The sequence below is a fragment of the Elephas maximus genome, chromosome 21 (assembly GCF_024166365.1).
Source record: "Elephas maximus indicus isolate mEleMax1 chromosome 21, mEleMax1 primary haplotype, whole genome shotgun sequence".
In the NCBI taxonomy this organism is placed as follows: domain Eukaryota; kingdom Metazoa; phylum Chordata; class Mammalia; order Proboscidea; family Elephantidae; genus Elephas; species Elephas maximus.
In genome coordinates this window covers 17,235,092-17,260,153 of record NC_064839.1, presented here as the reverse complement: position 1 = coordinate 17,260,153, position 25,062 = coordinate 17,235,092, and the positions used below count along the sequence as shown (strand labels likewise).

Sequence of the window (25,062 nt, the reverse complement as noted above, 5' to 3'; positions counted from 1 at the left end):
TGTTGTTGAGGTTTTGCAGTATCTTGTAGATTTTAGAGATTAGATGCTGATCGGATTTGTCATAGCCAAAAATTTTTTCCCAATCTGCAGGTTGTCTTTTTACTCTTTTGGTGAACTTTTTGGTTGAGCATAAGTGTTTGATTTTTAGGAGCTCCCAGTTATCTAGCTTCTCTTCTGGTGTCTGTGTACTGTTAGTAATGTTTTGTATACTGTTTATGCCATGTATTAGGGCTCCTAGCATTGTCCCTATTTTTTCTTCCATGATCTTTATTGTTTTAGATTTTACTGTTGGGTCTTTGATCCATTTTGAGTTAGTTTTTGTGCATGGTGTGAGGTATGGGTCCTGTTCCATTTTTTTGCAGATGGATACCCAGTTATGCTAGGACCATTTGTTAAAGAGACTGTCTTTCCCCCAATTAATGGACTTTGGGCCTTTGTCAAATATCAGCTGCTCATAGATGGATGAATTTATGTCTCAATTCTATTCCATTGGTCTATGTATCTGTTGTTGTACCAGTATCAGGCTGTTTTAGACTACCGTGGCGGTATCATAGTTTCTCAAATCAGGCAGTGTGAGGCCTTCCACTTTGTTCTTTTTCTTCAGTAATGCTTTCCTTATCAGTGGCCTCTTCCCTTTCCATATGAAGTGGGTGATTTGTTTCTCAATGTCATTAAAAAATGCCATTGGAATTTGGATTGAGATTGCATTGTATCTGTAGATCACTTTGGGTAGAATAGACGTTTTCACAACGTTGAGTCTTCCTATCCATGAGCAAGGTATGTTTTTCCACTTATGTAGGTCTCTTTTGGTTTCTTGCAGCAGCATCTTGCAATTTTCTTTGTACAGTTCTTTTACGTCTCTGGTTAGATTTACTCCTAAGTATTTTATCTTCTTGGGGGCTATTGTACAGGGTATTGATTTGGCAACTTCCTCTTCAAAGTTCTCTTTGTTGGTATAGAGGAATCCAACTGATTTTTGTATGTTTGTCTTGTATCCTGATACTTTGCTGAAATCTTCTATTAGTTCCAGTAGTTTTCTTGTGGATTCTTTGGGGTTTTCTGTGTATAAGATCATATCATCTGCAAATACAGATACTTTTACTTCTTCCTTACAAATGCAGATGCCCTTTATTTCTTTTTCTAGCCTAATTGCTCTGAGGACCTCCAGCACAATGTTGAATAAGAGGTTTAAACACAAGGGCATCCTTGTCTGGTTCCTGATCTCAAGGTGAATGCTTTCAGGCCTTCTCCATTTAGGATGATGTTGGCTGTTGGCATTGTATAAATGCCCTTTATTATGTTGAGGAATTTCCCTTCTGTTCTGTTTTGCTTAGAGTTTATTATGAATGGGTATTGGACTTTGTCAAATGCCTTTTCTGCATCAATTGATAGGCTCATGTGGTTCTTGTCTTTTGTTTTATTTCTGTGGTAAATTACATTGATTGTTTTTCTAATGTTGAACCATCCCTGCATACCTGGTATGAATGCCACTTGGTCATGGTGAATTATTTTTTTGATATGTTGTTGAATTCTATTGGCCAGAATTTTGTTGAGGATTTTTGCATCTAAGTTCAGGAGGGATCTTGGTCTGTAATTTTATTTTTGTGGTGTCTTTACCTGGTTTTGGTATCAGGGTTATTCTGGCTTCATAGAATGAGTTCGGGATTATTCCATCCTTTTCTATGCTCTGAAATACATTTAGTAGTAGTGGTGTTAACTCTTCTCTGAAAGTTTGGTAGAATTCTCCAGTGAAGCTGTCAGGGCCAGGGCTTTTTCTTTGTTGGAAGTTTTTTTAATTCCGTTTTCAATCTCTTCATTTGTTATAGGCTTATTTAGTTGTTCTACCTCTTTTTGTGTTAGTATAGGTATGTAGTGTATTTCTAGAATTCTGTCCATTTCCTCTAGGTTTTCAAATTTGTTAGAGTACAATTTTCACAGTATTCTGTTATGATTCTTTTAATTTCAGTTGGGTCTGTTGTGATATCGCCCATCTCATTTCTTATTTGGGTTATTTGCTTCCTCTCCTGTTTTCCTTTTGTCAGTTTGGCCTGTGATTTATCAATTTTTTTGACCTTCTCAAAGAACCAGCTTTTGGTCCTGCTAACTCTTTCGATGATTTTTCTATTCTCTATTTCATTTAATTCTGCTCTAATTTTTATTATTTCCTTTCTTCTGGTGCCTGAGGGCTTCTTTTGCTGCTCTCTTTATATTTGTTCGAGTTATAGAGTTAATGTTTTGATTTTGGCCCTTTCTTCTTTTTGGATGTATGCATTTGTTGCTCTAAATTGACCTCTGAGCACTGCTTTTGCTGCATCCCAAAGCTTCCGGTAGGACGTATTTTCATTCTCATTTGATTCTGTGAATTTCTTTATCCCATCCTTAATTTCTTCTATAACCCAGTAGTTTTTGAACAAAGTGTTGTTCAGTTTCCATGTGTTTGATTTTTTTTTTTTTCCTTGCACCAAGGCTGTATTTTCCAACTACCAATTCTTATTCTTTGTTTCCAGCTTTCTCACTGCAATCCCCAGTAATTATCGATGTGTCTTGTTTTCATGTTTGGTAAATTTCAGACTGCAGAACTTTCTAACAATCCTCCATTTCTTCATCTTTGGCCTTAGTGATTGGTGCATAAACTTGAATAATAGTTGTAATAACTGGTCTTCCTTGTAGGTGTATGGATATTATCCTATCACTGACAGCATTGTACCTCAGGATAGATCTTGAAAAGTTCTTTTTGACAATGAATGTGACGCCATTCCTATTCAATTTGTCATTCCTGGCATAGTAGATCATATGATTGTCTGATTCAAAATGGGCAATACTAATCCATTTCAGCTCAGAAGTGCCTAGGATATTAATGTTTATTTGTTCCATTTCACTTTTGATGACTTCCTATTTTCCTAGATTCATACTTTGTACATTCCACATTCTGATTATTAATGGATGTTTGCAGCTGTTTCTTCTTATTTTGAGTCATGCCACGTAATCAAATGAAGGTCCTGAAAGCTCGACTTCATCTATGTCATTAAGGTTGACTCTACTTTGAGAAGGCAGCTTTTCCCCAGCCGTACTTTGAGTGACTTCCAACCTGAGGGGCTTATCTTCTGGCACTATATCAATGTTCCACTGCTATTCATAAAGTTTTCACTGGTCAATTTTTTTAAAAGTAGGCTGCAGGTCCTCCTTCCTAGTCTGTCTCAGTCTGGAAGCTCCACTTAAACTTGTCCACCATGGGTGACCCTGCTGGTATTTGAAATACTGGTAGCAAAGCTTCCAGTATCACAGCAACAAATGAGCCACCAAACTGACAGGTGGTGGCATCAGTCAGGAAACTAACCTGGGCCTTCCATGTGGCAGGCAAGAATTCTACCACTGAACCACCAGCTAGGAGGCTAGAAGTTCGAAATCAGAGCACCAGCTCTGAGGAAGGCTTTCTCTCTCTGGAGGCCCTGGAGGAAAGTCCTTGTCTTTTCAACTTCTGCTTCCTGCTTTCCTGGAGAACTCCATGTGTCTTGGCAGCTGTCTTGCCCCATCTCTCTTCTGCTGGCTTGTTTAATCTCTTTTAAACCTCAAAAGTAGTTGCCTCAAGAGACACCCTACACTAATCCTGCCTCATTAACATAACAAAGACAACCTATTCCCAAATGGGATTATAACCACAGGTATAGAAGTTAGGATTTGCCACACATATTTTGGGGGGACATAATTCAATCCATAATATTCCCCCCTTTGGCACCCAAAAGTTCATGTTGTTGCCATATGCAAAACACATTTACCCCCATCACATCATCCCAAAAGTCTTAAATCAACCCCAAGTCCAAAATCTCATCTTCTGACTTATCTAAATAAATATGGATGAGACTCTAGGTGTATTCCATCCTGGGGCAAAACTCCTCTTCATCTGTGAACCTCTGAAATCTAGAATAGAAGTTATCTGTTTCCAAAGTACAGTGGCGGAACAGGCACAAGGAAGACATTTCCATTACAAATGGGAGAAATTGGAGGGAAAAAAGGGATAACAGGCAGCAATCTCAAAAAACCAAATCTATCACCACCAACTCAAATTTTGACCTATAGTAACTCTATAGGACAGAGTAAAACTGCCCCATAAGGTTTCTGCCAAGCTTTTGGTTAGCAGCTGAACATTTAACCACTGCACAACCAGGGCCCCTCTAACAGGCACCAAGCTAGTCCAAAACCCAGCAGAACAAATTACATTAGCTCTGAAGGCTTGCAAATAATCCTCTCTTCTCTGAGACCATCTGGGCAATGGTCCTGCCTTCCAGACTCTGGGTGCCCATTGACGCCATCTGTATTCTGGGTGGAGGTCCCTCGGACCTGGGCTGCAACTCCACCTTCCAGGCCCTCTGAGATGGCAACTCTGCTCCCTCAGCTTTGCTGGCCCATTCTCCTAGTCCATCTGAGTGGCAACTCCACCACCTAGGCCATGGCAGGCCCCATTCGTCTGCCCGCTGGGCATGGCAGCCCTGCCCCACCCCCCAACTTTGAGCGGCAGCCCCATGCCCCTGGCTGTCTTCAACAGCAGCCCCACACTCTGGAACCAAGTTGGTGACAATGCAACTCTTCGAAACCTAGGAGGCTGTGGCCCCACCCTTTGAGATCCAGGAGACTGTGGCCTCACCCATTGAAACCGAGAAAGTTCTGCTTCCTGTGCTCCTTCCAACTGTTCTGCTGATCTCCAAGCACTCAAGGGATGATTCTTTTCTTCTTCTGAAGGGCAAAGGTGTATCTTCTTTGGCCTTTTCCTGCCTGTAGAATTCCAAGAGGCAGAGACAGCATTCTTCCGTTTTGTTCTTTCTCTGTCCCCATCGGTTTAAGCTGATACATTTTCTGCTGTGGTAGCTGGTTAGGTCCATTAGTCTCAGGCTTAATCTCTTCAACAAAAGATTGTGTAGCCGTGTCCTCGGTGAAATTCTAGGACATATGTCCTTGGTTTGTAGGACAGAGTTTTCCAGATCTTTAAGTTCTGTTCTCATTTTGCACAGTTCATTTTTAAGTCCATCTCTTTCCTCTCAGATTTTACTATAAGCAACATGGAGAAACCACGCAGCCCCTTTAAGATCTTGTTTAGAAATCGCCTCAGCCAGACATCCAAGTTTATCACTTACACGTTCTTCCTTCCATCAAACATTTGAACATAATCCAGGCAAGTTCTTTGCCACTGCATAAAAAGCATTGCCCTTCCTCCATTGTATAATCACATGGTCATCATTTTCTTTTTTTTTTTTAATTAACTTTTATTGAGCTTCAAGTGAACATTTACAAATCAAGTCAGACTGTCACATATAAGTTTATATACACCTTACTCCGTACTCCCACTTGCTCTCCCCCTAATGAGTCAGCCCTTCCAGTCTCTCCTTCCGTGACAATTTTGCCAGCTTCCAACTCTCTCTATCCTCCCATGCCCCCTCCAGACAGGAGACGCCAACACAGTCTCAAGTGTCCACCTGATATCATTAGCTCACTCTTCATCAGCACCTCTCTCCTACCCACTGTCCAGTCCCTTTCATGTCTGATGAGTTGTCTTCGGGAATGGTTCCTGTCCTGGGCCAACAGAAGGCTTGGGGACCATGACTGCCGGGAGTCCTCTAGTCTCAGTCAGACCATTAAGTATGGTCTTTTTGTGAGAATTTGGGGTCTGCATCCCACTGATCTCCTGCTCCCTCAGGGGTTCTCTGCTGTGCTCCCTGTCAGGGCAGTCATTGGTTGTGGCTGGGCACCATCTAGTTCTTCTGGTCTCAGGATGATGTCTCTAGTTCATGTGGCTCTTTCTGTCTCTTGGGCTCTTAGTTATCGTGTGACCTTGGTGTTCTTCATTTTCCTTTGATCCAGGTGGGTTGAGACCAATTGATGCATCTTAGATGGCCGCTTGTTAGCATTTAAGACCCCAGACGCCACATTTCAAAGTGGGATGCAGACTGTTTTCATAATAGAATTATTTTGCCAATTGACTTAGAGGTCCCCTTAAACCATGGTCCCCAAACGCCCGCCCTTGCTCCGCTGACCTTTGAAGCATTCAGTTTATCCCGGAAACTTCTTTGCTTTTGGTCCAGTCCAGTTGAGCTGACCTTCCATGTATTGAGTATTGTCCTTCCCTTCACCTAAAGCAGTTCTTATCTATTAATTAATCAGTAAAAACCCTCTCCCACCCTCCCTCCCTCCCCCGCTCGTAACCACAAAAGTATGTGTTCTTCTCAGTTTATACTATTTCTCAAGATCTTATAATAGTGGTCTTATACAATATTTGTCCTTTTGCCTCTGACTGATTTCGCTCAGCATAATGCCTTCCAGGTTCCTCCATGTTATGAAATGTTTCACAGATTCGTCACTGTTCTTTACCGATGCGTAGTACTCCATTGTGTGAATACACCACAATTTATTTAACCATTCATCCGTTGATGGACACCTTGGTTGCTTCCAGCTTTTTGCTATTGTAAACAGAGCTGCAATAAACATGGGCGTGCATATATCTGTTTGTGTGAAGGCTCTTATTTCTCTAGGGTATATTCCGAGGAGTGGGATTTCTGGGTTGTATGGTAGTTCTATTTCTAACTGTTTAAGATAACGCCAGATAGATTTCCAAAGTGGTTGTACCATTTTACATTCCCACCAGCAGTGTATAAGAGTTCCAATCTCTCCGCAGCCTCTCCAACATTTATTATTTTGTGTTTTTTGGATTAATGCCAGCCTTGTTGGAGTGAGATGGAATCTCATCGTAGTTTTAGTTTGCATTTCTCTAATGGCTAATGATAGAGAGCATTTTCTCATGTATCTTTTAGCTGCCTGAATAACTTCTTTAGTGAAGTGTGTGTTCATATCCTTTGCCCACTTCTTGATTGGGTTGTTTGTCTTTTTGTGGTTGAGTTTTGACAGAATCATGTAGATTTTAGAGATCAGGTGCTGGTCGGAGATGTCATAGCTGAAAATTCTTTCCCAGTCTGTAGGTGGTCTTTTTACTCTTTTGGTGAAGTCTTTAGATGAGCATAAGTGTTTGATTTTTAGGAGCTCCCAGTTATCTGGTTTCTCTTCGTCATTTTTGGTGATGTTTTGTATTCTGTTTATGCCTTGTATTAGGGCTCCTAAAAGGTTGTCCCTACTTTTTCTTCCATGATCTTTATTGTTTTAGTCTTTGTGTTTAGGTCTTTGATGCACTTGGAGTTAGTTTTTGTGCATGGTGTGAGGTATGGGTCCTGTTCCATTTTTTTGCAAATGGATATCCAATTATGCCAGCACCATTTGTTAAAAAGACTATCTTTTCCCCAATTAACTGACACTGGGCCTTTGTCAAATATCAGCTGCTCATATGTGGATGGACTTATATCTGGGTTCTCAATTCTGTTCCATTGGTCTATGTGCCTGTTGTTGTACCAGTACCAGGCTGTTTTGACTACTGTGGCTGTATAATAGGTTCTGAAATCAGGTAGATTGAGGCCTCCCACTTTCTTCTTCTTTTTCAGTAATGCTTTGCTTATCCGAGGCTTCTTTCCCTTCCATATGAAGTTGGTGATTTGTTTCTCTATCACATTAAAAAATGACATTGGAATTTGGATCAGACGTGCATTGTATGTATAGATGGCTTTTGGTAGAATAGACATTTTTACTATGTTAAGTCTTCCTATCCATGAGCAAGGTATGTTTTTCCACTTAAGTATGTCCTTTTTAATTTCTTGTAGTAGAGCTTTGTAGTTTTCCTTGTATAGGTCTTTTACATCTTCGGTAAGATTTATTCCTAAGTATTTTATCTTCTTGGGGGCTACTGTGAATGGTATTGATTTGGTTATTTCATCATTTTCTTTAAAGCTTCACCAGAAACACATTTAACATCCACATTTCCAGCAACATTGTGTTGCTGATGCCATATGTATTCTCTAACATGATAGAGACTTTCTCTATAGCTCTCTCCACTTCCTTCTGATCACTCACCAAAAGTGCCTTTGATGTCCATAATTCTACTAACAGTCTCTTCAAGGCAATCTAGGCTTTTGCTATTAGGCATCTTAAAACCCCTCCAGCCTCCACCCTTTACCCAATTCCAAACCCACTTCCATATTTAGGTATTTGTTAGAGCAGCACCCTCCTTCTTGGTACCCAATTCTGTGTTTGGATAAATGGCTGATGAGCTGAGAGTCTTCTATCTCTGATGTGTGCTTATCTCTTAGTGAGGAGAAACTCTAGGTACAACTTGAACGTTCTGTCTGGGGCCTTTTACTCTGGTCACCTAAAAGCTCTTTTTTATAAGATTAAAGGGATTATTTTAATCATCTTTAAACTAATCCAGCTCAAATGTAAATCCATGCTCTCCTGTTGGAGCTATTTGCTGTGACCAATGACAAATGATTTTTGTGTGTGATTTAAAAATCACGAACATAGAGAAAAAGGGTTTAATACTCTTCGTTGGGACTTTGTGTCATGGCTAAAGTTCCATTTTGAGCAGCTGATGTGTAAGGGGTGTTCCCAGGTCCCAGGAAATCTTCCTCCCTCAGGAAAGAGACATTAAGAGTGTTAGGAAAACCCTGATTCGTTATTATAATCTGTCCAAACTTCCATTTCCTGCCCCTTTCAAGTAGGGTAGATTCATAAGTCATTCAACAAATATTTATTGAACTCCTGTTGTTCTTAGCTGCTGTCAGAGGCTCCACACGCAACAGAAGAAAAGTATGCCCAGTCCTGCACTATCTCCACGATCTGCTGGGAATCTGACTGTTGCTATCCACAGGGTTTTCATTGGCTGATTTGCAGAAGTAGATTACCAAAACTTCCTCCCTAGTCTGTCTTAGACTTGAAGTGCCACTAAAACATCTTCAGCTTCACAGCACCAAGCAAGCCTCCACTGACAGGTGGGTGGTGGCTGCGCATGAGGTGCGTTGGCTGGGAATCAAACCTGGGTCTCCCACATGAAAGGTGAGAATTCTGCCACTGAACCATCACTGCCCTCCCATGTGCTAAGTGCCATTCTAGGCTCTGAGGACACTGCAGTGAGCAAGACACTCATGGCCCCTGCTCTCATGGAGTTGACGTTCTAGTGGAAGGAGATAAGCAATAAGAAACAAAGGTATACCAGGTAGTGCATGCTGAGAAGACAGTATTGAGCAGGGTAGGGGAGAAAAGAGTGTCTGGAACAGCTATTTGAGTTAGACTGTCCAGAGAAGAACTCCTTTGAGGAGGTGACATTTGATCAAAGACCTGAGGGAAACGAGGGGGCCAAAGAGTGCTCCTGGAGAGGGAATAAGGAAGTGCAAATGTCTGGAAGCAGGAATGGGCTTGGTGTGTACAAGGAACAGCAGAGAAGCCAGTGTGGCTGGAGGGCAAAGAATTGGAGTGAGGGTGGCAGAGGTGAGGCTAGGGAGGATTTGGGGGTGCTCCAGGCCAGCGTGGGACCTTGGCTTTTACCCTGCGCCAGAAGGGAAATCCTGGAGAGCTTAGCCGAGAGCAGTGACTGATCTGATTTATGTTTTAATAGGCTCTCTCTGGCCACTGTGCGGAAAGAGACTCTTCAGGTCAAGGGCAGAAACAGGAAGACAAGTCAGGGGACTGATACAGTGATCCAGGCAAAGGTGGGTCCCAAAGAAGCCCCTTTTAACCTGAGGGCGAAAGGAGAGGCGGAGGGGAGTGTGGTGGCAATGTGGAACTGAAGCTGTCAGGAAAGATGTTGTAACTGTCCACCAAGGTTCATGGCAACACTTTTCACAATAGCTAAAGATGGAAACAACCAAATGCCCATCAACAGATGACCGAAGCCACTACAGAGGGCAGTACATATGCACAATACAATACTACCCAGGCACAGAGAGGAATGAAGGTCTGATGCAGGCCACCACCTGGGTGGACCTTGAAAGTATCACACTGAACAAAGTAAGCCTGTTGCAAAAGCACAAATACTGTATGAGCCCACTTATATGAGATAGACAAATATACAGAAACCAAAGATTAGTAATAGTTAGCAGGGGCGGAAGGGAGGAGGAAAGAGGAAGTTGTTCCTGAAGGACACTGAGTTTATGTTAATGGTGATGGAATGATTTGGAGAAGGATAGTGAGAATGTTGCGCAACTTGCATATAATCAATGTCACTAAATTGTAGATGTAGAAATTGTTGAGATGCCATATTTTGTTATGCATACTTTCACCACAATTTTTTTAGAAAAGGAAATAAAGATCTGTTCCATTTAACAAAGGGATGCAATGCTCCTGAGAGAAAAGATTTTCAATGTGGGTGATGGAATGGTGGCTGGTTCTTAGAGGATTGGATTGGCGGATTGTTCTGGAAGTTATGATAGGTCGAGATGAAATTTGGAGCACAAAATGGTGTCTCAAAGAAGCCCAGGCGAAAGATCTTGGTTTTCCATATAATCCCCCAAGAGAAACTGCTCAGGCCAGTGCCTGAGGTCCTTCACCGTGAACCTCCCTGTTCACCTGTAGCCCGCTGCCCAGGGCCGGAGGCTGTGCATTCCCTCCTTGAGGGCATTGCCAGGGTGTGTGCCCCAACAACTGTGAGCTTCACCCACTGGGCTGGGCCAATCTCATGGGTACAGAGGCACCAAGATGTATGTCTTGGCTATCTAGCTGCTAAAACAGAAACACCACAAGTGGATGGCTTTAACAAACAGAAATTTATTCTCTCACAATTGGCAAGGCTAAATGTCTGAATTCAGGACGTCAGCTCTAGGAGAAGGCTTTCTCTCCCTGCCGGTTCTAGGGGAAGGTCCTCATGTTCTCTCAACATCTGTGGGCCCAACATTCCTTGGAGATCTCCATGTGTCTGGGCATCAATCTTCCCTCTTCCCCTAGGAGTAGGAGGTTCTTAGCATGGGGACCCTGGGTCCAAAGCACGTGTTCCACTTCCAGCTCTTCTTTCTTGGTGGTAGTGTAGTGAGGTCTCTCCCCTCTCTGCTTGTCATGATGCCTATGGACACGTAGACACAGTAGCTTTCTTTGCAGCTGTGCTTGCGCTTCTTGCATCCTTCTTCTGCACCTTGGTCACTGCCTTCTTGGAGCCCTTCTTTGGGGCCGGCGCAGGCTCGGCTGGCTCAGGCATTGTTAGATCTAATTTATGCCACCAAAAGTAGATCACAAAATGGAGGACAACCCCACAACACTGGGAATCTTGACCTACCCAAGTTGACACATATTTTAGGGGGACAATTCAATCCATGACAATGTGTTAGTACAATAAGACAATAGCACTTTAGTCTCTACTTGGCCAGCTTGGAAATGATTCCACTTCTCCCATTTCTGTGAGTTATATTCATTTTGTTTGGTGCTATGCAAAAAAAAACAAAAGAAAAAAAAACAAAACTCAGATTGACTGTTTTTTTCCTTTCAGGCTGATGGTGAATATATGAAAGCCTGAAGCTCTTCCAAAATTTCTCCTGCTCTAGTACCTTTTTTTTTTTTTTGCATAAGGGTTATGTATTCTTAGCCACAAATCTGGAATCTCTCTGCTCCTAGATAAGCCACTGGCATGAGCACACACCTTTCAGGTAACCTCCATACCAGAGAACTTTAAGATCAAAGTCCCTTGTTCACTGTTGCTGTCTTTGGATGCCATCGAGTTGACTTTTGACTCATAGCGATCCCATGTGACAGAGTAGAACTGGGTTTTCTTGGCTGTAATCTTTGTGGAAACAGATCACCAGGTCTTTCTCCCATGGAGCCCACTGGGTGAGTTAGCAGCCAATTGCTTAAGCAATGTGCCACCAGAGCTCAAAGGCCAAGAATATTTTTGGTGGTATCTGCTGGATTTTTGAAAAAGTTATGAAATTCCTCCTACTCTGAACTCTGACAGTAATCACGTATCAAGATCTCAGTAACACCTTTACCTAGGTTCTCGTGAGCACCTCTTTCTCCATAATCTCTCCCTGGGTGATGACATCAAGGCCCAGGAATGCAATTCCCATTTTACTACTGAGGATGCCCGCATTGATACCAGTGACCACGACCTTTCTTCCGGGCTCCAGACTCACACGATAATTTGATAGCTCCACTTGACTTTCCCACTTAGGGGTCTAAAACATGGCGATCCAAAACAGAAGTCTCCTCCTACTTCCAAACTTGTTTCCTATGCGTCCCCCTCCCCACCCAGTTTCCAGGTTAAACACAACTCAGAAATCTGGGAGTCATCCTTGATTCTTCCCTTTCCCTCGCCCCTCTAATCCATCTCTATGTTTTTGGGAGTCTATCTCCAGATCATCTGAAATCCATCCCCTTCTCTCCACCCCCACTGCCACCAACCTCGGCCACCCACCTGCCTCGAACCTGTAATAGCTCCTATATGGTTTCTCCACTTCCTCTTCTTCCCACCCCACCCATATACATTCTAGTCCCAGCTCCACCCAGCAGCAAAAGAGATCTTCTTCAGATATAAATTGGGTCGCAGCTCCCCTGCTAACAACGCTCCAATGGCTTGCCATTATCTTAAGATCAAGATCAAACTCTTGACCATGGCCAACTAGACCCTGCATGAACTGGCCCTACCTACCTCTGCAAATTATCTGGTGATGCTCTTCCCCAGCTTGCCTGAAGTATATTGTATTAGTTCCCTACAGCTGCTGTAACAAATTACTAGGGAGCTGCAGGAGGTATGGATCACACTGGGTGTCACCGTCAGAGGAGATGACACCAAAATGACTCTCTATAAAATTTTTTGCAGTGTTTCAGTAAAAATCTATTATTTTTTATAAAATATCCCTGTAGTTAGTTATAACCACAAAAACATTTTTCATAAGCCCAGCTTACATTATCAATATACATGTCATCGTTGTTAGGTGCCATCCAATTGGTTCCAACTCATAACGACACTATGTACAACAGAACAAAACACTGCCTGATCCTGTGCCATCCTCACAACTGTTGTTATGTTTGAGTCCATTGTTGTAGCCACTGTGTCAATCCATTTTGTTGAGGGTCTTCCTTTTTTTCCACTGACCCTTGACCTTACCAAGCATGATGTCCTTCTACAGAGACTAATCCCTCCTGATAACATGTCCAGAGTGTGTGAGCATTCTGGCTGTATTTCCTCAATAGAGCTACAAGGCTAAAACTCTACGCTAATTTACTTTTTGGACCTTCTAATGTGCGCAGGTCAGAGCTATCATTCTTACCGAATAACAGTGATGTTTAGAGCCACATGGTTTTGTCTGCACATGCTACAGACACACCCTGTTGTTTTCATCGCTGCCAATGTTTTTACAGCTGATGATTTTGTCAGATTTTCTGGTGTTTTGCTACAATATTGTGGTAATTAGTATTCATGAGCCTCTATCAATAACTTTTTTGAGAATAAAGTAGTAATTGAAGGAAATGAAGTAGCAATACACAGGAATGGTGATTTCTGAGTAACATCAGTACAAAAAACATTATTAAGGATTCTGCATGGTCTGGTACAGGAGAAGGTCCATGGGAGGGTGATACCATGCATTACTGCACTGGGTGACACCAACCCTAGTGATGTCACCACAAATTACCACAAATTGGGTGGCTGTACAACACAGATTTAACTCTCCTACGGTCACGGAGTCCTGGTGGTGCAGTGGTTAAATGCTCAGTTGCTAACCGGAAGACCAGTGGTTCAAACCTGCCAGCCACACTGAGGGTGGAAGATGTAGTAGTATCTCCATAAAGATTTACTGCCTTGGGATCCCTAGGGGACAGCTCTGCTCTGTCCTATAGGGTCGCTATGAGTTGGAATCAACTCAGTGGCAAGGGGAATGGGTTTACAGTCCTGGAGGCCAGAAGTCCAAAATGGTTTCACTGGGCTGAAACCAACATGTTAGCAGGGCTGCTCTTCCTCCAAAGGTCCCAGGGGAGAACCAGTTCCCTGGCCTTTTCCATCTCTACAGCTGTATTCCTTGTATTCCTTGGCTCGTCACTCCTTCCTCCATCTTCAAAGCCAACAGCGTCGCATCCTGCTTCCATGGTACATTGCCTTCTTCTTCTGTGTCAAATCACCTTTTGCCTCCTAATAAGGACAATTGTGATTACATTGAGAACCCCCTTAGATAATCCAGAATAAATCTCCCCATAACAAGAGCCTGAATTTAAAACCATCTGCTAAATCTCTTTTGCCGTATAAGGTAACATTCACAGGTTCCAAGGATTAGGACTTGGCTACCTTTGGGGGGTATTATTCAGCTGGTCACACGCCGAGCTCTTCCCCATGACAGGGCCTCTGGACAGTGTGTTCCCTGTGATTGCATTGCTCCAGCATCCTCACGCTGCATGGCCAGCCCCTTGTCTTCTGGAGGTCATGGCTTCCATGTCACCTCCTCCGAGTACCTGTCTTTGACCAACCCCCATCTAAAGGTTTCCCTCTGTCTCGGACCGTGTTTATTTCTTTCCTAGCATTTACAGGGTGGACCTTGTTTTATGCACTTTTTGATTCCCATGTATTTTTTTTCTCCCTCTACACTCCCCATTCACCACTGATTGTCAAACATAACCTCCGGTTGCCGTGCACTTGACTCTGGCTCCTGGCCACTTACGTGTGTCAGAGTAGACACACTGTGCTCCACAGGGTTTTCAAAGGCTAATATCTTTCAAAAGTAGATCACCAGGACTTTTTTCCAAGGCACCTATGAGTGGGCTTGAACCACCAACCTCTGGGTTCGCAGCCGCACACATTAACCGTTCACACTACCCAGGGACTCCTCAAAATTAACTAGTTAATAAGTAATTCCTAAATTAACGTGTTGCCCTTGTTGTAAGGTGCTGTTGAGTCGATTCTGACTCAAAGCGACCCCATGTGGCGAAGTAGAACTGCCCCATAGGGCTTTTCTGGCTGTGATCCTTACGGAAGCAGATCACCAGGTCTTTGTCCCAAAGAGCCCTTGGGAAAAAGCCATTTGTTGGTTCAAACCGCCAGCCTTTTGGTTAGCAGTTGATTGCTTGACCATTGTGCCACAGGGTTCCTTTAAATGAATTTAAGAAAGATGAATTTGCAACAAATGGGCTGGTGTGTTGACTCCTCAGAGAAAGCAGGCCTATCTCCACCTTCCTCCTGATTTTATATATCAGAAACAATGGTCTGAGCAGAAAATAACATCAACAGCAAAGACACAGACACGCTTGCACACCGGAGGCCGGTGAGATGCTGTAGCACTTAGTCAGCCAGGCACGCAGAAACCTTTCTTCTCAGGAGCAGGACTCGACTTTGGTGAGGAGCCACCTGAGCCCTTGCTCATTAAATTCAGCTGGGAATTACTTCAACAAGCCTTGCACGGGGGGCTGCTCACCACGGAGGGCCGTACCCAAACCTTCTCCATCTTTCTTCTGCTCAAGACTCCCGGAGCCACTTTGAGAGAATTGAGGGAGGCCTGGGGACCCTTTCATGTTTGCTGCAATCTTTCAGCCTGGACACCATGAGGCTCCCACACAGCTTAAAACCTCATGCTGGGTTGGGCCTTTCTAAGCTGAAGCCAAATGGATTTTGATTGCCAAGCTATTTCTAAGAATTGCTTTTGCCTTCAGCAATAAATTATCTAGTTGAAAACATCATTCTTCTTTCCCCTTCAAGCAGAAAATTGTGCTTTAATATTTGACACATTTCAGGAATATTTTTAAATGTTTGGTCACAATGAAGATTAGCGTTGGTGACTCAATAGTTTTGTCCTCTGTGATTATTTACAGCAGAACGTTCATGGTCACGTTTTCTACAAAAAATACAAACTTTTTTACAACAACAACAACAAAAGAGTACTGCCAAGGCTGATTATGTACAACCAAATACCTCATGAGATCTGGTTTCTTGGTTTAGAGGTTTAGGGTCATGGCTTCATGGGACATCCCAGTTAACTGGCCTAAGAACACGTTTAGTGCTTCTGTTCTACCTCCTAGTTCAATGCGTAGTGCCTGGGGTCTTAAACGCTTGCGAGCAGCCATCCAAGCACAACAATTGGTCTCTATTTGCCTGAAATAACAGAGGAAGAAGGAGAGTCAGGAATCGGAGGAGGATATGGAATGTGTGGCTGATTGCCTCCATGAACTGCCTCCTTTGCCATGAGACCAGAAGAACTGGATAGTGCCCAGCTACCATTACTGAGCATTTTGATCAAAGATTCTATAGGACAACACTGATCAAAAGGAGGAAAACGTAAAACAGAATTTCAAATTCTCATGGACTCCAGACTTCTGGGAAGCATGAAGATTAGACGAACCCCTGAAACTATTGTCCTGAGATAATCTTTAAACCTGAAACCAAAAATATCCCCTAAAGTCTTCTTAAAACCAAACAATAGTTTAGCTTCACTAGTAAAAAAAAAAGTCTGCCTTGAGCATAATGCTCTTTTAAGAACCACCTATACGAGATTGAATTGACAATTGCAACTCGAAAGATTAGATAGGAATTTAAGGGGGCAGTGAGCTTACGTTAATGGCAGAGGAACAACTCAGAAAAGGAGGGTGAGAATGGTCACACATCTCGAAACAACGTCACTAAATGGTACATGTGGAAACAGTTCAATTGGTGTATGTTTTCTGTGTATATTTTCAATGGCAACAACCAAACAAATAAAATTATATCAAAAAATACAAACTTTGAAGAATAACACAAAGTGGTTTAGAAATATTAACCAGTTTTCACAAATAATAGTGCTTAAAACAGTAACACGTGCATAGCACCTGGCAGCTTTCAAAGGCTTCCACATCTGAAAAATCCAGAAAGACATGTGTTTGTAAGGTGGGGCCTGAGTTTGCCCCTGTAAACTTTCAATCCCTGACTTTATGTCCTAAAGTATTCTGGAACAAATAAAAAACCGAGCCCTTCTTAGGAATATATTTCAGAAGTCTGTCCAGAGTTCACTTCACAGGCATCAGCCAGAGCCCTAGTCAGGCCATACAAACTTCTGGCCCAGATTCATTTTTAAAAGCTGCACTTTGATGGGGGGCTGGAGAGTAATGGATTTCACTGGAAATAAAAGTCCACATGTGAGCCCAGCTGTAGTGTGATACTATTTTGTTGCAAATCTAGAAGGTCTTGGGGAACAAGCACAGACTGCCTGTCCTGTATTCCCTTCCAATAATGTCTTAGGCACCAGAAAGGAGAGCAGGGTAAACTGTAAGCCCTGCTCCTGCAGGGAGGGCAGCGGGGTGCTGGGGGTGCTATACGCAAACTATCAAAGCTGAATACACCAATACTCTGAATCCTCAGCCACAGATGGCATTCCATGTACAGGAATCCAGGACGAGTTGGAGGTGCCAGATACGGGGAATGACCCATGAGTCTCGAGAGGCCAGATGGCTGCTTCCGGAACACCCCCTCCTCATTGTGGGAGGAGTAGTGAGGGGGGCTTTCGTGTAGGTCTGGGTCTCTATGCAGTAGGCACTCGGTTAACATACATGAGCCCCATTGACCCCTGAAGGATCAGCTGGAGGTTGGCCCCATGCTGTGAAGGGGGGCTGCCCCTCTTCTACATCCATGGATCAACTCTCGGGAAGAATTTGATGGCAGAAGTGTTGTCACATGCCGTCAAGTCAATTTTGACTCATAGCGACCCTATGTGACAGAGCAGAACTGCTCCATAGGGTTTTCTTGGCTGTAATCTTTGAAGCGGATCACCAGGCCTTTCTCCCACAGAGTCACTGGGTGGGTTTGAACCACCAACCTTTCGGTTAACAGCTAAGCACTTAACCGTTGCATCGTCAGGGCTCCTTATGGCAAAAGTAGGCTTGGGAGAAGTCTATTCTGGAAAGCATTGATGCTCCTTCCTCCACCAGAAGAAAACTGACCAATTATATTTCCAGAAAACTATGTCAGCCCTGAGCAGGACAGAGCTCAGTCTGAATGGGCTGCTGCCACCATATGTAATCCAGCTTCTGGGTCCAAACAAACTGAGATAAGCGTCAGACCAGAGACATCAAAGCAAGAGTCTGGTGTCCTTGTGGCTGAGTGTCTCGATCTCCTCTGGAGAGAAAGTGTTCCCTCGGAGCCTAAAGGGGGACAAAGTGATAAAAGGTTTGAGTGAGGAACAAACCAGAGCAGTACCTTGCAGCGAAGCTGCTGCTTTTTCAACGCACACCTGGGATGGTCTGAGCCTCAGGCCCAGCTGCAGCTCTCCTGGGAGGTCAGTCTGTAATGTTTGGACCCTGCACCAGCCGTGAGAGCTCGTGGATCATTTTGCATGATTAGCACGACTCCATGACGCTGCAGGAAGAGACCCCACCCTGGACCCAGCAGGCCACAGGCTCCCGGAGGCTGGCTGGATTCTTTTTAAGGCAACAGTAGAATCCATCAAGAATGCAATGAGTGAGTCCTGATACCCTCCCAAGCTCTGTAAACACGGCAGCAAATCACATCAGAACCCTTAAAATATCAACCTCATGCTGGCTCACTCCCCCGGGACACAGAACGTGACATTTCTTGGGGCTGTGCAATGGCTTAAAAAATAAAACCACACACACTGCCCTGGATCTGATGATCTCAGAGGCTACAGAAGGGAAAAGTTCGCCTTCTCAGCACAGATATTCTGAAATTCTAGTTAGTTTTGTTTTTCACGTTGACGTTTGCTGCTGTCTTGATGTGATTTTTCAGTGAAGGAATAAGACCTGTGTCTGCATATGTAAAGCGGGGCCACAGGCTTACAGAGACGAGGTGGGCCAGATACAGGAGCCAGAGGGACCTGGTCTGAGACGACCAGTTTGGTGGGTCAAGTAGAGTGGGGTCATTCACCTAAGTGGCGTAGGTCCTTCCTCTACTCTGGTTAATTACTAGCATTGTAAACTGGAGTCTAGAGTTGCCAGGTCTTTTGAGAAAGCCAGGAAATACAGATTTTACATGAAACCTCCTGGTTTTTAAAGATTGGTGTCTAGGCCAGTGCTATTGCTATAGTTGGACGCCATTGAGTCAATTTCGATTCATGTCAACTCCATATGACAGAGTAGAATTGCCCCATAAGGGTTTCCTAGGTTGTAATCTTTATGGAAGCAAATTGCCAGGTTTTTCTTCTATGGAGACGCTGGGTGGGTTCAAACTGCCAATCTTTCTGTTAGCAACCGAATCCGTTGCGCCAACAGGACTCCTCAGCCCAGTGCTAGATATACACTAACCATCACTCATGACATCTTAAACCAGGGGAGATCTTTCTAGTTTTTATCTTAGTTAAAAATGTTTTTGTTGTTACTAGCTGCTGTCTAGTCAGGCCCCCCACTTACGGTGACCCCACGTAAAATAGAATGAAGTGCTGCCAGGTCCTGTGCCATTCCTGTGATCGGTAGCTGATCAGAACGTTGTGATCCACAGGGTTTCCACTGGCTAATTTTCAGAAGTAGATCGCCAGGCCTTTCTTCCTAGTCTGTCTTAGTCTAAAGTTCCACTGAACCTGTTCAGCATCACAGCAACATACAAGCCCCCACTGACAGACGGGTGGTGTCTATGGGTGAGGTGCACCGGCTGGGAATCAAACCCAGGGCTACTGCGTGGAAAGTGAGAATTCTACTGCTAAACCACCACTGCCTCTGTGAGTTAGAAACAGATCCCCAAAAGAAGGGGGAGAAATCTCTGAAGGTGTGACTCAAAGCTCTTTTCAAATACACGAAGGAACATGGCTTTTAATTACATAGACTCGGATCCAGTATACCACAGCCCACACCCTGTGTTGGCTCCATTCAGAGCTGCAGAGGGTCTGAGACAACATTCTTGGTCTAGGAAGGCTGATATAAATCCCAGTAGGGGCAGGAGCTGAGCTCTTATTTTATTATTTTCATTCTTCAACCACGCCCCTGTTCCCATTCTATTGCCTAGAACAGAGAAGTTTCTGAACACTCATGATTGACAAATGAAAGACTTGGCCCCTACCTGAGATGTGAAGACTTCTTTCCCAGACAGAGAAATAGATCCATCAAGTGAAATGGCATCGAATGTCAGAGTCAGGAGGCATCTTACAAATTCCAAAGTTCCTCTCTCCCCTCACCCCATTTTACAAATCAGAAAACTGAGGCTCAGAGAGATAAAGAAGCTTGCCCAGGGGCCTTACCAGACTTCCAGGATGGTGTTATTCCTCTCAAGGGTCTGCAGGAGGGCTTCTGCCCCAGCATAGGTGATGCTGTTGTTGGATAGCCTGGAGAGGAAGATGGAATGGTGAGCTTCTGAGATGCTTGGTTCTTATAAGCTTGCCCAGTTAAAGGAAGTGTAGGGAACTGGCTGGTCTAGTCCAGCCACTGGAGCCCTCCCGCACCCTGGTCATGGCCCTTTCCTTTCTGAGATTCCCCAGAATCTCATCAACAAAGGCTCAGTGCCTTAAGCGAAATGCACCCGTTCCCTCCTGTTCATCCTAAACTTGGTGATTGAAGTATTAAAATCTGTTTATCTAACTAACTAGCCTCGCCTTAGGAACGCGCTACAGCATAGTGGTTAAGTACCCGTGGTTTAGTGGCAGACATCCTGGATTCAAACGCAACCTACATCACTTCCTTTTTGATCTCCAGCTAATTGGGTGCAGTTTTCTCATCTGTAAAATGGGTCTAAGAGTGCCTACCTCATCAAAATAATAAAAATAAAAATAACCAAACCCATTGCCATTGAGCCGACTGCAACACATAGCGATCCTAGAGGACAGAGCAGAACTGCCCCAGAGGGTTTTCAAGGGGCAGCTGGTGGATTTGAACTGCCAACCTTTTGATTAGCAGCCAAGTTCTTTAACCACTGCACTGCCAGGGCTCCACCTACCTCAGAGAGTATAGCAATTAAAGAATGGCAAATACAAAGCACTTGGCCCAGTATTTCACTGGGAGAAAATAATCAATGAAGAGTAATGTGCTCATTTGGGGGGCCCCAAGGGGCATATGAGCTGGAATTGACTTGAAGGTAATGGATTTGGTTTTGGGGGTCATAGGGACAGAGATTAGAGAAAATATGAGGCTGGGAAAGGGGAGGGGCAATGGGGAACTGTCCAGGAAAGCGGGGAAAGACCCACGTGTTCCTCTGCGGCTGTTTGGCTCAGAGCTTTGCCTTCTAGATGGTTTCCATGACCTATCTTCCCCTCCTCCACAACTTTAGGAATTTCTTAGAAGCTGACACTAAGGTAATGCTAATGATAGTAATAGCCAATATCTGCTGAGCTCTTCCTATACGCCCGCTCGTTACCTACGTTATCTCAGGGAATGTTCACAACCCCATGTCGAGTTGATTCCAACTCATAGCGACCCTAGAGGACAGAGTAGAACTGCCCCATTGGGTTTCCAAGGAGTGGCTAGTAGATTCGAAGTGCCAATCTTTTGGTTAGCAGCCGAGCTCTTAACCACTGTGCAACCAAGGCTCCCACAACCCGATGAGGAAGTTCCAATTATTATTCCCATTGATGCTCAGGGAAACTGAGGCACTGGTCCAAGGAGAAACAGCTGTTAATGGCAGAGCTGGAGTACACACCCAGGCCATCCAGGTCCAGAGCCTGCTCTCTGAATCAACGCTTGGTAGAGGCTAAGCCTGGGAGAAAAATGTAGGCATTTTTTTTTTTTTAAAGATCTATCAGAAGCTTAATTTTTATGGGAAAACAATGAGCGGGGGAGGATAAATAGTTCAGTAATGCTGAATTGTAAGGCTGGCAGCAAGGTAATGTGGGATGCCTCCAACCACCATTGCCATTGGGGTCAAGCTGGGTCAATCTGTGACAACAAGGGTGGGCAAATTTGTCATACCCACATGTGCTGGCTTGGACAAATCCAGCCTCCCAAGTCTGCTTCCACCCAAGTGACATGTGGAAGTGTTTTCCCCCAAACATTTGGCAACTTTCTAGGCCCTGCAAAGCAACACAAACAAGTGCCACCAGGGTGGCTGGTGGTCTGGCAGCAAAGCCGACACTCTCCCTGAGGCAGCTGTCTGCCTGTCCCTGGAGCTGGGTGTTTTCTCGGGCCACGTTTGCCAGAGCAGATGCCACCTGCCTCTGGGAAATACAGTCATCTGATGGGGCCCTGATGTCCCAGGAAAATGAGACCTTGGGCGCTGCAACCGGCATGCAGTCTGTCTTGGACAGCGCCAGCCCAAGTCCAGGGTGCTCACTTGGTGGTGCCCTGCTCACAGCCCCTGTCCCTGTCCTCATGGCAAAGGTCCCTACAGAGGTGTATCTAGGGTATGGCAGGAAGGCCATGTGCCCTGGACGCCACTTAAAGAAGGCAAGACTACCGAGCAGTTCCTGTTAACCTGGTGCTACCCAATGGCCTTCCTCAAGTGTGCTCGTCATCAGTGCATACAAAAGCCAAAACAGCAGTCTGACAACCGAATTTGGTACCTAAATTTCTGTGACAGAATGTTTGGACAAGGGTGCCATTCTAGTGCTTGTCATAGGCACTATATACGTTGCTGGGCCCCTGTCCACCGAGTCCACCACCACAGGACCCCCAATCGCTCCCCCATCAACACTACTCCTAACCCAGCAAGCCTTCCATAAGCTCCTGCTATCTAACCAGGTTTCTCCGCTGCCCTTGGCTGGATTCAAGCCTCCTCCCTCATTCACCCGGAAGACTGCAGGAGCCTCCTGACTGGTCTCCATGCCCCCATCTGAACCCTTGTCAATCCACTCTGCTCCAAGAGGCAGAAATGACTGGTTTCTGATATAAATCAGATCATGTTTCTCCCCTGATTAAAACCGTCCAAAGGGCATCCACTAATGTTCACTGCAGCATCCTTCACCATAGCCAAGAGTTAAAAACAACCCAAGTGTCCATCAAAACAGATGCACAGATAAACACGTGGTACATGCATAAAACGGAATATTACTCAGCCGTAAAGAAAACGGGAGTACTGATACGTGGTGCAACATGGATGAACCTTGGAAACATTAGGTTGAGAGAAATAAGTCAGACAGAAAAGATCAAATATCGTATGACCCCACTTATATGAAATACTGAGAACAGGCAAATGCGGAGATGAAAGTTTCTTAGTCGTTACCAGGGGCTTGGGGAGAAGGAGGTGGGGAGTTGGTTACTTAAGGGGTCTGAGTTTTTATTTAGGGGGATGAGAAACATTTGAAAATGGATAGTGGTCATGGTTGTACAACATGGTGAATGAATGAATGTCACTGAATCGTGCACTTAAAATGGCCAGAATGGCAAACATTTTCCTATATATATTTCACCACAATGAAAATAAAATGTAAAAAAAAAAAAAGCCCTCCAAAGGCTTCCCAATGTCCTTGGAATAAAACCCAACATCCTTCCACTGCTCTGAGGCCTATGAGGCCCACTCTGCTTGCCTCTTCCCTCTCGCTTCCACTCCCCGACCACTCTATTCCAACCACACAAGCTCTCTTTCTGTTCTCAAAACCACCAAGTTTATTTCTGCCCCAGGGCCTTTGCACATGCTGTTCCCGCCACCTGGAATACCTTTTCTTGAGACCTCAGCACGGTGGGCACCTTGAGTTATTCAGGCCTGAACTCAAATGCCACCTTTGCAGACAGACCCCGCCTGAGCAGTAGCGACCCCGCCCTCTCCAGCCACACAGTCACATCTCCCCCTTGGAAGTCTCTCTTTAACCCTTATTACCATCAGAAATGCTCTTGTTTGCTTGGTTACTTGCTCATTACCTGCATCCATCATTAGAATTTAAGAGCCAGGTGAGCAGGGGCCTGCTCTGTCCTTTTATCCCTGTTATCTCCCGTGCCTCACGCAACACCTGGCACAGAATGGGTGCTTAAGAAACATTGCTTGTATGAATATACAAGTGCACGCACCTATGCATAAATGAATGTATGCATGCGTGATGAATTAGGAAAGCCGTGCACGCATAAATAAACACACGTGTGCATTCATGCATGCACAATGCAACAAGACGATCATCTGAAGAGTCCTGCCTGAGCCAGAGCTGGTCCCTGGAGAGGCAGAAGGGCATTTCCCAGGAGCCACGTAGCAGACGCTGTCAGCAAACCCACCCATATTCCCTCCGGTTTCACCACTAACTCTGAGGGCTGCTTGCCAGGAACACCTGCCACTCTCTGCCTTAGGCCTTTCTTCTGACCCCAGGGGCAAGCTCACCCAGGTACAGGGCAAGCCGCAAGTGCCAAGTAGTTCACGTTCCACAAGCACACTTCAGCGTAGCACGCACAGGCAGTTGATGGATAAATACCCCATCCTTCTCACCCCTCAGGTGGGCAGGTAACCAGGCATGTTCTATACTGGCTCCCCAATTTCCCCAGCAGGGACCTCCAAGTGAGCCCAAGTTGCCTGCCATAATGATAACACATTCTTTCTTGGCTGCCTTCCTTTTCTGCCCCACTTCACTATCTCCCATCTGTTTTCTGGGACCACCTCTGAAAAACCTGCTTGTGCTTGACCAACAGAAGCTGTTTTCTACCAGGCCACCTCATGTGAGCTACCCGGGCTGAGAAGCCACCCAGATCTCTGAATCAGAAGCACCCCCTCCCAACCAAGCCGGTCATTATTACTCCAGCTCCTGCTTAAGAGTTCCTTACTTCAGGACTTTCAAACTTGAGTTTCTCTTAAGTCCTTCAGCGAGAAAACACACACCTTCATCATGGAGATGGTTCTCCTCCAGGCTGGCAAGAACAAGAGAGAAAATCCAACTGATATGATAACACTTATTACAGAGGATGATGTCGATAAAGATTAACCCATATGGCCAGATTTAGAAAATCCAGCAGCGGAGAATTCAAACTTATGGAACAGATAAAGCAGGGTGTTCTCAATTCCAGGGGCACAGTTGCAAGAGAATTCGCCCCAAGGCCCCTCTACGTAATAGATTCCCTCATGCCCAGCTACCCAATACATTTTGCCTTTCTTCCTTATTATGGGAGCCTCATTTTGTTTGAGGAAGACCAAAGGAAAATTGACGCCTTTGAATTATGGTGTTGGCAAAGAATACTGAATATACCATGGACTGTTGGAAGAATGAACAAATCTGTCTTGGAAGAAGTACAGCCAGAGTGCTCCCTGGAAGCAAGGATGGCGAGGCTTTGTCTCACGTACTTCGGACATGTTATCAGGAGGAATCAGTCCCTGGAGCAGGACATCATGCTTGGTGGAGGATCAGTGAAAAAGAGGAAGACCCTCAAGGAGATGGACTGACACAGTGGCTACAACAATGGGCTCAAGCATAACAAGGA

General features: G+C 44.6%; 1 protein-coding gene across 4 annotated transcripts in view; it reads right to left on the bottom strand.

Moving 5' to 3' along the window:
• Positions 1 to 16,462: 16,462 nt before the first annotated feature.
• Positions 16,463 to 25,062, bottom strand: part of NOD2 (nucleotide binding oligomerization domain containing 2) — a 45,585-nt gene continuing 36,985 nt past the window's right edge. For 2 of the 4 annotated variants that reach the window (XM_049864421.1, XM_049864423.1), the window contains 3 exons: positions 24,467 to 24,495; positions 19,983 to 20,066; positions 16,463 to 17,940 (listed from right to left, as the gene is read on the bottom strand). In XM_049864421.1, coding sequence (XP_049720378.1) covers positions 17,786 to 17,940; positions 19,983 to 20,066; positions 24,467 to 24,495 — 268 coding nt within the window. In that variant the 3' untranslated portion in view covers positions 16,463 to 17,785. Of the gene's footprint in view, positions 17,941 to 19,982; positions 20,067 to 24,411; positions 24,496 to 25,062 lie in introns of all 4 variants that reach the window. The other 2 variants (XM_049864422.1, XM_049864424.1) reach the window with 1 other exon arrangement.